General features: G+C 37.9%; 1 protein-coding gene across 1 annotated transcript; it reads right to left on the reverse strand.

Moving 5' to 3' along the window:
• Nucleotides 1-385: 385 nt before the first annotated feature.
• si:ch1073-70f20.1 (prostate-associated microseminoprotein) lies at nt 386-1,910 on the reverse strand. The gene is made up of 4 exons (XM_021318145.2): nt 1,708-1,910; nt 1,511-1,618; nt 1,038-1,146; nt 386-926 (listed from the first exon to the last, which is right to left on the reverse strand). The coding sequence occupies exons 2-4, from the start codon at nt 1,614-1,616 to the stop codon at nt 755-757; spliced, it is 387 nt and encodes a 128-aa protein (XP_021173820.2). The 5' UTR covers nt 1,617-1,618; nt 1,708-1,910; the 3' UTR covers nt 386-754.
• Nucleotides 1,911-12,586: the final 10,676 nt, after the last annotated feature.

The raw sequence follows: 12,586 nt of genomic DNA on the forward strand, positions 1-12,586 counted from the left end.
TTGTTAAAATTAATCATGTAAAATAAAATAAACATAAAATAAAATAAATATAGAAATAAATCATTTTAATGAAGCAATTTGCTCAATGGTTCAATGAAAAGGATATGCATGGCATTTACACTAATGTAACTACAGAAGGAAAATGTCTACAAATATTTTCTTGAATAACAATAAATGAAGTACAAAAGCTATTAATGCACCCAAGCTGATATGTGAAGCAACTGAATACCAATGAATCCATCATTCCTTTATTTATGTTATATTGCTTTCTGTGGCACGTATTTTTGAGAAGTCGTGCTAAAATAAAACGGCTAAAATTATATGGTTTCATTAAACAAATAGTTAATAAATAGATACATAATCCATGAGGTGCAAATAAAAAACAAACAAACAACATTTTCTTTTATTGTTGTTTGGTCAAAGCCATTTTTTAAAAGGATGTGCATTTTTCTTTCTGCAGTCGGTTGAAATTAAGATAATAAACAATACAACAAACTAAACAAAATTCACAAGGCTAAATAATGGCAATAAATATAACACATACATATTGTATCAGCATCTAGTTTTATTAATGGCTCTAATTTTAAATACTGCTTTATGCAAAGCAGGAAACTCCTTAACTATTATCAACAGATCAACAACAAAAATATCACTCACAGTGGTTAAAAAAGGAATATCATAACTCTAAATATATCTTCTCTTTGCTTTATTCCAACAAGCCTCACTTTTTTTTCTTTTGCCAGAATGGCTTAACTCAGAATAAAGGATCATTGTCAGACTTCCAAGGCTGTCCAGCTGTTCTGAGACGGCCTTGTCCCCAGAGGCAGGGTAATTTGTGATTGACTCTCATCACAGCAACACTGGTGCAAGAATCCGGTTTACGAATGATCTCGCACCATTCTGGATAGTCGATGGGCTTAGTGGCTCTGCAGGAAGAAAGAAAGTTTAATTCCAACCAGGACATCAAATTCAAAAGTATAGAGAGTCTGTTTATTTTGTTTTTGTTTTTTTGCAATTACACAAGAAATCAAACTCACAAGTCACAGCATCCGACTCCGAAAGGCTCCATGCACACACACTGGTAGCAGTCGCTGGTTATCCAGCTCTCCCCAATCCCATACTCCTGACCCATGTGTTCACAGCTTGCTGATGAGGATACAGAAAGAGCCCTTTACCTGAATAGAACTGTAATATTTCCTAAATATTTTTTTTAAACAGGTGATACATAAATAACCAACCCACAATAATTTTCAGCTTTGAAAACACCACTTATCAAGATTAAGTTTTTTTTGTTTGTTGATTATGTGGCATATTTTGCAGGTAACAATTATAGCTAGGATTTCAATCTGCAGAAAAATAAATAAGCATAGGAGTTCTAGTAGTACGTATCATTAAAAAATAAGAACAGCTCAACCGTGTTTAAACATTTAGCACCACATATATTAATAGGTTGAAGAACATGCTTTCTGGAGGACATGCATCTAGTGAACATGTTTAAAATTTTTTTTACCTTTAGTATTAAAGAAGCATTCACCGCTGTTATACACAGAGAAACAGGGCAGACTGGCTCCCAGGAGCAACAGTGAAGCCAAGAGTACTCCCATTGTGTTGGCCATTTCTGGGGAAATGCAAAGGTTAATAAATGCAAAGGTTAATAAAAAGGAAGAAAACCACTGAAAACACTCCTGTCCAATCAAAGGTACAAACCTGGGTCAATTTTCCAGCACTACTGTTTCGAACTCTCTTCAGCCCTTCTCGGTGTTGTCAGTCGGTTCTTCTCTTTCGTTTGCTCTTCGTTTCGTTCACCGTCGAGCTGCATTCATCTTCACCCCTCTTATCTCTTTCTTGTCTTTTTAAATGTCTGCACCTCCTCTTTGATGCCACAGCTGAACTGATGCACTTTCTCCCTTTGGTCTCAGACATTTATACTGCGCCGCCACAGACTCATCAACCCCCCCCCCCCCCCCCCACCCCCCAATCATGTGTTACCTTCTTCTATCTCCACACAAACACGGAGACGTAAACACCCAAGCATTATGTTCGTCACTGCTTCTCCCCTCCTGAGCATACAGTGTGCGGCCTTTCAGATAACGTTTGTCTCAATGGATCCCGTTTGACCCCATCTGTTCCTGCGCCGTTTACATCATCCATAGGACAGTCAGCCAATAGCTGATTGTTCAAGCTAATGAGCTGCGTTTGTGTGTACAGGAAGGTAAACATCAACCTTTGACCAACCTCCTGCGCAAAATAAAACGTATACAAGCAAGCTTTTTCCTTCTTAAAAGTTCAAATGGATCCAAATAAAAGTTTGTATTTCATTTCTTTTTCTTTGTCAAATCACTGAGGCGTTTTATTCAGTTGGTTAATGAATTAAATAATGAATCTGGTTAATGAATCATTATCAACCCAATATGAGTCTCAACATGGTTTCATTTGACTACGTATTGCTATAAATAGTCAAAGCTGTGTGTCCATGTAGGGTTTGAGAAATACAGTGACGTATGAGGGTTTTTTTGGTTTAATGTGAGGTTGATTTACGCGTTTGTGTTTTTTTTTTTCTTTTGTACTGCTATATTTGAACTAAGCACACTGAGTCCTTCAATAGGATCTGTGGAACTGCAACAGCAAATACACAAAAACACTGATTTATTTATTCCTGCCTGAAGACTTAGAGACTGGATTCATCTTTGTGAATCCATGCCTAAATACCTCGGGTAAATTCTCATTAGACCATTTCTATAAACATCAAGGCGGATAATGGATTCACCAACGCAATCATCAGATGATATACCGCTCCCTCCACAGTTGTTGCTAAAATAATCCCAGATCAAGAGAGGGTTGTTTTTACAAAACCACCACTGCTAAAACATCTTGCAAAATAAATAGAACTAATGTATTTTTGTGATTTATGATGAATTTTGTGAGTTGATCACTTTTCTAACTGAAAAAAATAACCCATGGTGCTCTGTTTTTTTAGTTTTTGTAAAATTATGACATGACCCAGAGGCCCTTTACTTTCAGAAACTCTTCAAGATGGGAAAATCAGGAGGACATTTGCGTAAGGCAGATGTGCATTGATCTGCATAAGGCAGGAAATGGCTACAAGAAATAACTAGTCAACTTAATGTAACCATATCCATGGTCTGAACAATAGTTAAAAAGTTTAAAACAACTAGAACTGTGGAAAAACAAGGCTGGACAAGGATCCAAGTTAATATTGGAGTAATCAAGAAGGTATCCAAGGCCAGGGGGATAAATGTCCCAAAGCGCAGTGTCAGAGCATTTCAACAAGGGTAAAACTCTAAGATATCTTGCCTCTCTTAAGGTTTACAATTCAACAATAATAACAAAAGAGACCAGGAAAAATTGTCAGAGTTCAAAGGTGAACCCTCCTCCTGGCCAAAAATAAATAAATAAAAAACAAAAGGAAACCATCTTGATGATCCCCAAGACTTTTAAGGAAATATACTATCACATTAGTTAGTTGTAAAACTAACACAGCATTTCAAAACAAGAACATAGTTCTGACATTTGAACACGGTTGTGTTATGGTCTGGGGTTGCTTTGCTGCTGCAGGACAACCAGCTGTAATGGATGGAACCATGAGTTCTATAACCTGGCAAGTCACATTGTTAATGAGTAGCGCTCGATGTTCTGCACATTATTAATCTGGGTCTGCTTCCATCAAATCCCTTCAGGGAAAGGAGGCACATTCAGCAGAACTTTCCAATCTTATTGGGCAAAACAACACCTAGTGCCCACCTAAGGTTAGCTTTAGCCGATCACGATATCAAAAGAAAAAAACAGGTGCCATGAGAAAGCACGGCAGATTACGTTAGTTAACGCACTTCTTGCTGTTCTTCTTTTAAATGAGAAATCGTGGAGTCGTACAAAACAGGTGTGATAGCAGGAGCTCTGCATGCATCCTCCTGTGCTGCCATGTTTATGTTGGTTCGGCTGTGGGCTCAGCAGCTCTTGCTTTCGTCACAACTGGTACGTCCCGCCTTAAACCACAATACTGCAACGTGATTGGCCCGAACCATTTTTGGTTCAGGCCCTAACGATTGAGACGGGAGCGGGAAGAAATGGATTCTCGTGTGTTTGTGAACGCACAAGTACAGCAAGAATTCAGCTTGCAGGCAAGGTCATGAGTTCTGCTCTTTACCTGAAAATCCAGAAGAAGAATAGTTTGCCATCACTGTGTGACTTTAAAGCCCAGTTGTGTAAGATGTTCACACTGGTGCACTATTCTAGTGGCACCATCTAGAGGTGTCATTTGTAATGAATTACAAACGACTTTGCAATAATAGGTACTACGGAAGCCTCGGAGTATAATAAGTGTGACAATGTAAACATCTCCGATATCCCTCCGCATACTGTTGACTGAGAGGTGAACAAAACAAACTGTTTCTGCTGGGAGGACAGAGTAAATGCTGGATTACTCTGCTCTGTTTCTAACCTGACCCTAAAAATAAACTTCACCTGTTAGATTAAATTAACTTACCTGTCCAGCAGAAAGCCTGCAACCTTTGCATCAGTTCTGAGCCCGTGCTCCCTCAGAATTATCTCCATTCCACCAGGTAATAATAGCTACGCCAATATAGACTCTTGTGTTTTCCCGGTTACTATTTTTCCTCCATTTCAACAGAAAACGGCAAATAAAATGAGCTACGACTGTCTTTGCTAGTTTTCTACCCCTCAACCACCCACAGCGCATCTTCATATAAAAGACAGGCAAAAACACGAGAGGCTAACACATTTGTCCCCTTTTGGCTTCTGAAATCAGAAACAGTGACGCAATATGGCGCCTCCCAGGGGATTCACCGACACCTATGTATTTATGAACTACTAATTCTAAGTTATGAGAATGCATTCATTCTTGATGTGAGGTTATTATATTTATTTATAAAAGCATTGCTGGATTTTTGCAAATTGAAAGCCAAAGTAGTTACACGCTGTCCCTTTAAGCTGAAGCCACTAGAGCTTTGCAGCAGGACAATGAACCAAAGCACACGGGCTAGTCCACATCTGAATGGCTCCAACTGATGTGGCCTGAACTGAAAGAAGCCATTCTTGCTTGAAAACCATCCAGTGTGGCTCTGTGGTTTAGGTCTCAGGTTCAGCCTTTTTCTATGAGTTTGTATGTTTGTTTTCCTGTATGGATGCAACAATGTTTCTATAAGTGAGAAAAAACACAAAAACGTATTTGATTATCAATCAGTAAACAGACCATGGAAGTTATTTTGTTTGTGTTTGTGGGCTGTGAGATGTACAGCACCTTCAATCTGTTGACAGCTATGGCCTGTTTCATGTGATCAATGAAGACTTTGAGTAACAGAATCACCAAACAGTTCAAGGAAAAATAAGAAAATACCCAAACTTGTTTTAGGGCAGGTAAGTACCTCTTTAAATCATAATGCACAAATGCAGTCCATAATTTTAGCGATGTCAAACTCAAAGTATCTTTATTAGTCTCTCTTGGGAGAAAATTTTATACTACATCTTCAGTCTCCTAGGTATCAAAGCACACAGTCAGTCATGTGTGCTTTGATACGTAGTTCTGAAATACTGTGGTGCCGCGGTGGCACTTGCATAAATCCCGAGGATAAAGGACCTCACCATGTATTGTGCTTTTCATGTATGTCTCAGTCTAATTAGCTTTTATGTGTTTCACGAATAGCATAAAAAGTCGTTGAGTCTGACATCTTTGTTCAGTGGAACAATCCAGCTTAGGATTGATCACTTTGAGTATTTTGGATCTAGAACTTGAGATAATTAAATGTGCTCCAGATAATTTCAGAAAGGTGTAAATCATCCCTCTAATTTAGTGGCAACTAAGGTGTCACAGATCACCAAGACTTCACAGAAAAGTTCCCTTACATTGCAACTGTGCAAAGCATGAGGGAAGAATGCTGGTCATTGACTGAAGATATGTATATATATATTCACTGATTTAATATTATATACAATTATATTTTATAAGTGGCAACAACAAATGGAGATATTTCAATCAAAATAGATTGATCTACAGTTATCTGTTGAGTGAACTAAATTAAGTACATGACATGAAATTGGAGGTCTACCATTGATTAATCTGCAGCACAAGGGCTGGCCATATACATGGGGTCATTCAAAAACCATTAGAGGAAACATATTTTTTTATTGGACGTTATATCCTTTTCACAAATCGCATTTTGCAACAAAATATCAAAATACAAGAGATAACATTTATTTAAATGAATGCATTTGATTCACACAGTACATTTGAGGGGTAGTGAAAATAAAATAAAAAAACATGCATGAGAATATGGAGGAAATATGTTTGTAGTATGTTTTAGATCAAAGTGAAAGCTGACTGATGCAGCACCAACATCATATTTAAAAAATGACGTCAACCTGGTGGTCTGATGCACACTGCTATAGTAGTCTGAAAATTGTGGCTCACCTCTTTTTTCCTGCCCCCCCATAATCTGGTGCACTCAACATTTACTTGCAGTAGCTGGCTGCAAATACCATGTCTCTGCAGATCCTTTCTACAAATGTTACTTAGTGAAGTTACATAAACCCAAATTGTCCTTATTTTCCTCAGTGGTTTATTCTTGTTTGCTGTTCAAGTCATTTTACTTTTAAAAAAGAGACAAAAAAACAAAACTCAGTCATCATAATTGTTCAGCATCTCATTTGATTAGAAATCACATTATTCCTCACATCAGGTCCCTCAGGCTTATTAGGATGATATTAATAATGCTTCCCTTACATATAGACGCTTACGTAATAAAATTCCCTTTAAAAAACAGAACTGAATCGGAGGGCTGTGGTTTTATTACAGCCAAAACGCAAAAGACATTTTATCATTATATAAGAGAATCTGATAAAAAAAATTAAAATTAGTAACTTAGGCATGTAATCCTCTATTTGATCGCTGAAGTCATGCATGTAAAGAAGGAATTAAATCACACATCCTGCTTTTGTTTGAGCTGTGCAGAGAGTGAATGCTTAATCCCTAAAAAAAAAAAACAATAAAAAAAGTAAATGAAGAATAATTAGGTGATCACACAATGAGTCTGCTGTCAATACATGGCAGTGTAAAGGGCTGATCCTTTTTAGCTACAATAGGACAAAGGCCAATATCTGCTCAGTGTGTTTATAGTTTGTTATCTTAGGAACCAGGATCACAGCTGTTTGCTCACCAAGCAGGATCTCCCTGTCCATCTGCAGAATACAGTGTCACTGCTGTAGACCGCCTGTGGGTTTTTGGGCGTGTACGTTTGAGAGCAAGAATGAAAAGCAGTTAAACTATGACACTTGAAATGCTGGCCCATTTTCTTTGCCTTCCACTTGAACCTTTTCAAAGATCAAATATTAACACAGACTTGGTACTAGTAATTCACACATTTATTTCCTACAATAAAGCGCTGCTCTCACGATGATATTGCGGTCAAGTTCGCCATCCTTTTACCTGAGCGGCCTCTCTTCACACGACCAGAAGTCAGTGCCAGACTCTGTAGGAATATGTCTGATATTTAGTTGATAGGATGAAGCACAAGAACAACCGAATATCAAACATATCACACAGCCTCTGGCGGATCAGTGGTAGGTCCAGCATGCTGGAAAGCCCTGCTGAGAACGAGAAAAAAAACACAAAATTAGGCAACAGAAACAAAAGACAGCAATGGTTTCAGACTGAATGCAATGGACCTGAACAACCGGTTCTGTGGAGAAATGACAAAGGGTCAGCCTTCAGGGCTCTGAGCCTCTAACGCTGGGAGTCAGAGACCCTGCTGACATTTCAGATCATCGTTTGCTTGCTTCGGGGGAGCGCAGGGTTGAATGTCTCTCCAGCATCATGCACAAACCTGAAATGATGATACTCACCTAGTCCCTTTATCCAAACATGTTGTTTTGGCTTCAGTAGCATTTAATGTTTAAAAGAATCATTTCAGCGAATCAAAAAATGTAAAGGTTAATTTTAATGTTTGCTCAAAAAGTTCAAAAAAGAGAAGTGTCTCGCTGATTTAGGAGTTTACATGCCTTACATTGGTACAACGGCATGTATTTATACCCCTTTTTTGAGTTGGGGGGGGGGAGGGTGGACACCAATAATCACCCTTTCGGGACTATACAAACTCACGCTGATGTAATTAGACATATATTGATCAGCTGTTGTGGCCTGCAGCCTTTCCTCCACGCATTAGCCTGATCAATACATGTGATTTTCATGCTACCGTGAGCACGCTCGCTCAGTACGCACACGTACACATTCAAACATGTACACAGACAAAAGCATAACCACAGTCAAATGACTTTCAGGTTTTTTTTGCCTGTAGGGAGGACAAATGCCAAGCATGATGGTCACTTCACTTTGTCTATTGTTAAAAGGATGAGCAACTAAACGTAGGGGGAAATGGGACACACCTGATGTTTAATCAACTGTCTTCAGAAGTCACATAATTAGTAAAAAAAAAAAAAAAGAGCTCAGTTAACTTTCATTTATTCTTAATTTTAACACAGTTCTGTGAAGGTTTCAGGGGCCTTTAACATTATTTAACACATAGATTACTGAACATAGCAGGCAGGTCAGAGTAGGAGACATCAAACACGTGGCGACGGTGCTCTGGTTAGATAAGACCGTCCCCACAGTGAAACATGGTGGTGGCAACATCAGTATGTGGGGATGCTTTTTACATGGGAAGATTGATGAAGTTAAAGGGGGCAATCCTGGAGCAAAACTAGCGGAATGCAGCACCACATTCGTAGACTACACAGTTTTTAATAATACTCACCTGTATACTGTGAAAGGGCACACTGTCTATTTCCTCTGCATTGTATACACTGTTTGCATTTCAGTTGTTTACATAAATAACCACTGCACCTTATCCTGTAATTTACTGTAATTTACTGCAATTTACTGTGAATTTTCAAGCTGTATGCAAACGAAATTTTGTTTGCATACAGTCTAAGTCGAAAATACTTGAGACCAGGGCAGTCGTTTGACTTCCAGCAGGACAATGGCCCTAAGCAAACACCTAGAGCTACTCTAAGTTGTTTAGACAAAAGGAAAATGTATGTGCTGGAATGGACCGGTCAAAGACCAGACCCAAATCCAATGACTTAAAATCTATGCTCACAGATGCTCTCCATCCGATCTGACCGAGCTTGAGGCATTTAAAAAAACATAAAGAATAGCCTAAAATGTCCTTCTCTAGAAGTGCAAAGCTAATGGAGACATACCACCAAGAACTCTTGGCTTCAGCTCAAATGTAGCTGATTTTATTTTTATTTTTTTGGGGTTGAACAGGATGTGTGCCAGACAATACTTCCTGTTTGACAGCCTCACAAAAGCACATTAAATATTTAGAGATTTGTGCTTGTATTGCGCTGAAAAGTTGAAAACAAACAAAGTTGTATGAAGGGAGATTTCAAAGGAGATATTATGGTTATAGATGGTTGTTTTTGATTAACTGCGGAAAATAGTTTGATAAATTAAAAAAAAAAATTAACGCTTTAAATTATGGGTTGATTACTGTTTTACATACATGATGCTTATACAAGCTTTATGATATCTGGGGAGAATCAGCATAAACTCTGAGGTTGCAGTGTCCTTTGTTTTCAGTCCATTTGAGCCCTTGAGCATAAATAGTGGTTGTGTGCCGGCATATGGTTGGACTCTCACGTGTTAAATCAGAATCAGCTGCCAGATGCCTGCCAATAAAAACACAGTACTTTTCACCTCTACATATATAGCCGGTCATGACTGTGTTTGCCACTTAATAATGGATGAAATTTAATATCAGCTATAAGAAAATTACCATGTAGGATTGGATTAATAGAGCTTTCCACTTTAAACTCCCTGAGTAGAGAAAGAAAAAATATTGCCATTTCTCCGCTTTAAGATTTCCAGCAGTAAAACTAATGGACTAGAAAAAGTTTAGCATTTTTTTTGTATGTCAAAGAAATCAAACTTCTCATTTATGAACAGCACAGACATCAGTCAGGCTGACTGATCCTCTAACATCACCTCACCACTCTCTCCTGCTATGACCTTGCCAGCCTATTGGGGCGTGATGATGGTTCCCTGATCTCTGATCGCCTAATCGTGAGCCTCGGGGGTGGGGGGGTCATTATAATCGGCAAAAGATGGAGGGCAGAGTGAGACATAATGGAACAGTGCAGGAATCAGCAGAATAGTGCATACGCTTTAGACGGCAGATACAGTCCTCTGCAAAGGCATTCATATGCATTTTGCCAAAAGCAAACCCAAAAGCAAAAAGTTTATTTTACTGAGATTTTGTGGGATATATCAACACAAAGCAGTGAACAATGTTGAAAGAAGGGTAAGAAAAATAATTCAGGGCCTTTTCAAATTTAGAGTTGTGAAAAACGCTATATTCTTGTTCTTTTTCTCGGCAGTTATTCACTACTTTGAGTTAATCTATCACAACAAAAGCCAATAAAATACAATGAAGTTTGTAGTTGTATTATTAGAAAATTTAAAAAAGGAGATCAAAGAGTATGAACTCTTTTGCAAGGTGCTTTAATAATACAGACATTACAGTAACATACTGTGAAACCTTAATGAATCAAGGACTTCAGAAGATAAAAATGTTGTCAGGTACATCCCAAGTTTTAATGAAGTGACGTGCCTTTAATCTTGATAAATGTTTACAATTAAACATCGGAAGATCATTGAGAAAACAATTTTTGAATATGTTCAAGATACATTCATTTTTGAGGTTGAAGTGTGTTTGTTGGTAACACAAGCTGACAAAAGTTAAATGGTGCACAAGACCCAATACAGAGCTCAAAAAGCCGCATATCATGCCTCAAACCAAAGACATTTAAGATCTTTTTTTTTTTTAATGTACAAAGTCAAGTAAAAATAAAGACTTGTTTTTGTGCTATTTTTTAAACCGAATGCAATCAGGTTTATTTCCTCTACTTTTAATATCTGTATAGATTTTTTCTTAATTAACAATTGGTTATTGGTGTAACCTGCTAAAAACACTGAAACACTTTTGTTCATGCAGACACAGCAAAAAGACAATGTTTTATTCATCTATTCAAAACTAATATTTAAATAGTGATAATGATACTCTGAGATTAGCCTGTGCACAAACTGATTTAACACTTTGACAGAAAACGCAAATATGATCAGGAGTGACAAATATTTTCAGTCAGCAATCCTGTCCTTCCCTCTTTCTCTCTCTCTCTCTCTCTCTCTCTCTCTCTCTCTCTCTCTCTCTCTCTCTCTCTCTCTCTCTCTCTCTCTACATTTCTTTGTCACACACACTCACATAACGTGCCTAAGGCAGACTCAGAGAGAGACGCTGGCAATGTTAATAGTGATTATTCCATAACTATCTCTGTGCTTTCAGAATTGAAGGCGAAGGAGTTATCCAATAGAGGGGAAAATACACATCTGAAGTTCGAAATAAAGGACTGAAACCAAAGGCCAACACTGAAAGCATGACATAAACCAGTAGAGCAGACCCAAGCAGAGAGGTGACACAGTGGAACTGAGTGCTGAAAACTGAGCACAGATGATCTGCCTTGTTCTTTTTCTTCCTCCCTCTGTAATTTGCGTTTTGCTGCCGTCCTTCAAATTTACATGAAGTCAAATATCAAGCAAATACAAAACAACTAAGCTTTTGTGTGTGTTTCTGTGTGTCTCGATGTTCAATGGGACATAGAGCAGTGCTGTTCTTCTTTCTGTAGTTGTGGACATGCATTAATCATTAGCTGCCCAACCAAGATTCAGGTTTAACAGGTATTTCACAACCAGCTGCCTTGTTAAACACACCTTGCCTGCAGTGTAAGTGTGCAGTTATTGCATGATGATGACGGCAGCAACTGTACCATCAGTGCAGCAGACAGAATAATTAAGATGCTTCTGGTGTTCCTGGGTTGTTGTTCAGTACATACTGTATTTTGGGACTGTTAAGCTGAATTTTTGTTTGATTTTGATGTAGTTTACAAAAGGTAGTAGGCTAAGAGTGGGTGATATCCAGATATTGTTTTTGTAAGTTCAAAGTTGAAAAATAATAGTGTCTTCGGTGGCCTTGGGATGCCTCACCCAAACAGGAACGTGTAGATAAGCTTGAAGGGCGGCATCTTTTCTTCTTCCCCAAATAACCAAAGGCACCCAAAGCACAACTCTGTAAGGACTAAATAATACCCTGCAACAGTTAATACAGAGGAGAATTCAGAGATATTTAAAGCTATCTTCCTCAACAACTTGAACCAAATTAAGTAGTAATTATAGCTCAGCTGTTAGCATACCTATTTTAATAACCGTGAGCATTTTTTTCCAAAACCAATCTTCTTCTTTCACATATTCTTCTGTTACTGCCTATTCCAGATTGTTATATATGCTATCAAATTAAAAGAATAAAGTATTTTTAAGATTGAGTGATTCATCATGTTATGCTAACAAAGGCATAGCTAGCTTAGCTGTGCTAAATAAGAGTTCTCGTTTCCAAAGTGGCAAGTAATTATTTTATTATCCTTTCATGTTGTTAAAGTTCGTTTTAATAATTCTAACAAATATTCTAATGGCTGTTAATTGCATAAGTGAAAATATATCCTG

Source organism: Fundulus heteroclitus, chromosome 3 (genome assembly GCF_011125445.2).
Source record: "Fundulus heteroclitus isolate FHET01 chromosome 3, MU-UCD_Fhet_4.1, whole genome shotgun sequence".
NCBI classification, from domain to species: Eukaryota; Metazoa; Chordata; class Actinopteri; order Cyprinodontiformes; family Fundulidae; genus Fundulus; species Fundulus heteroclitus.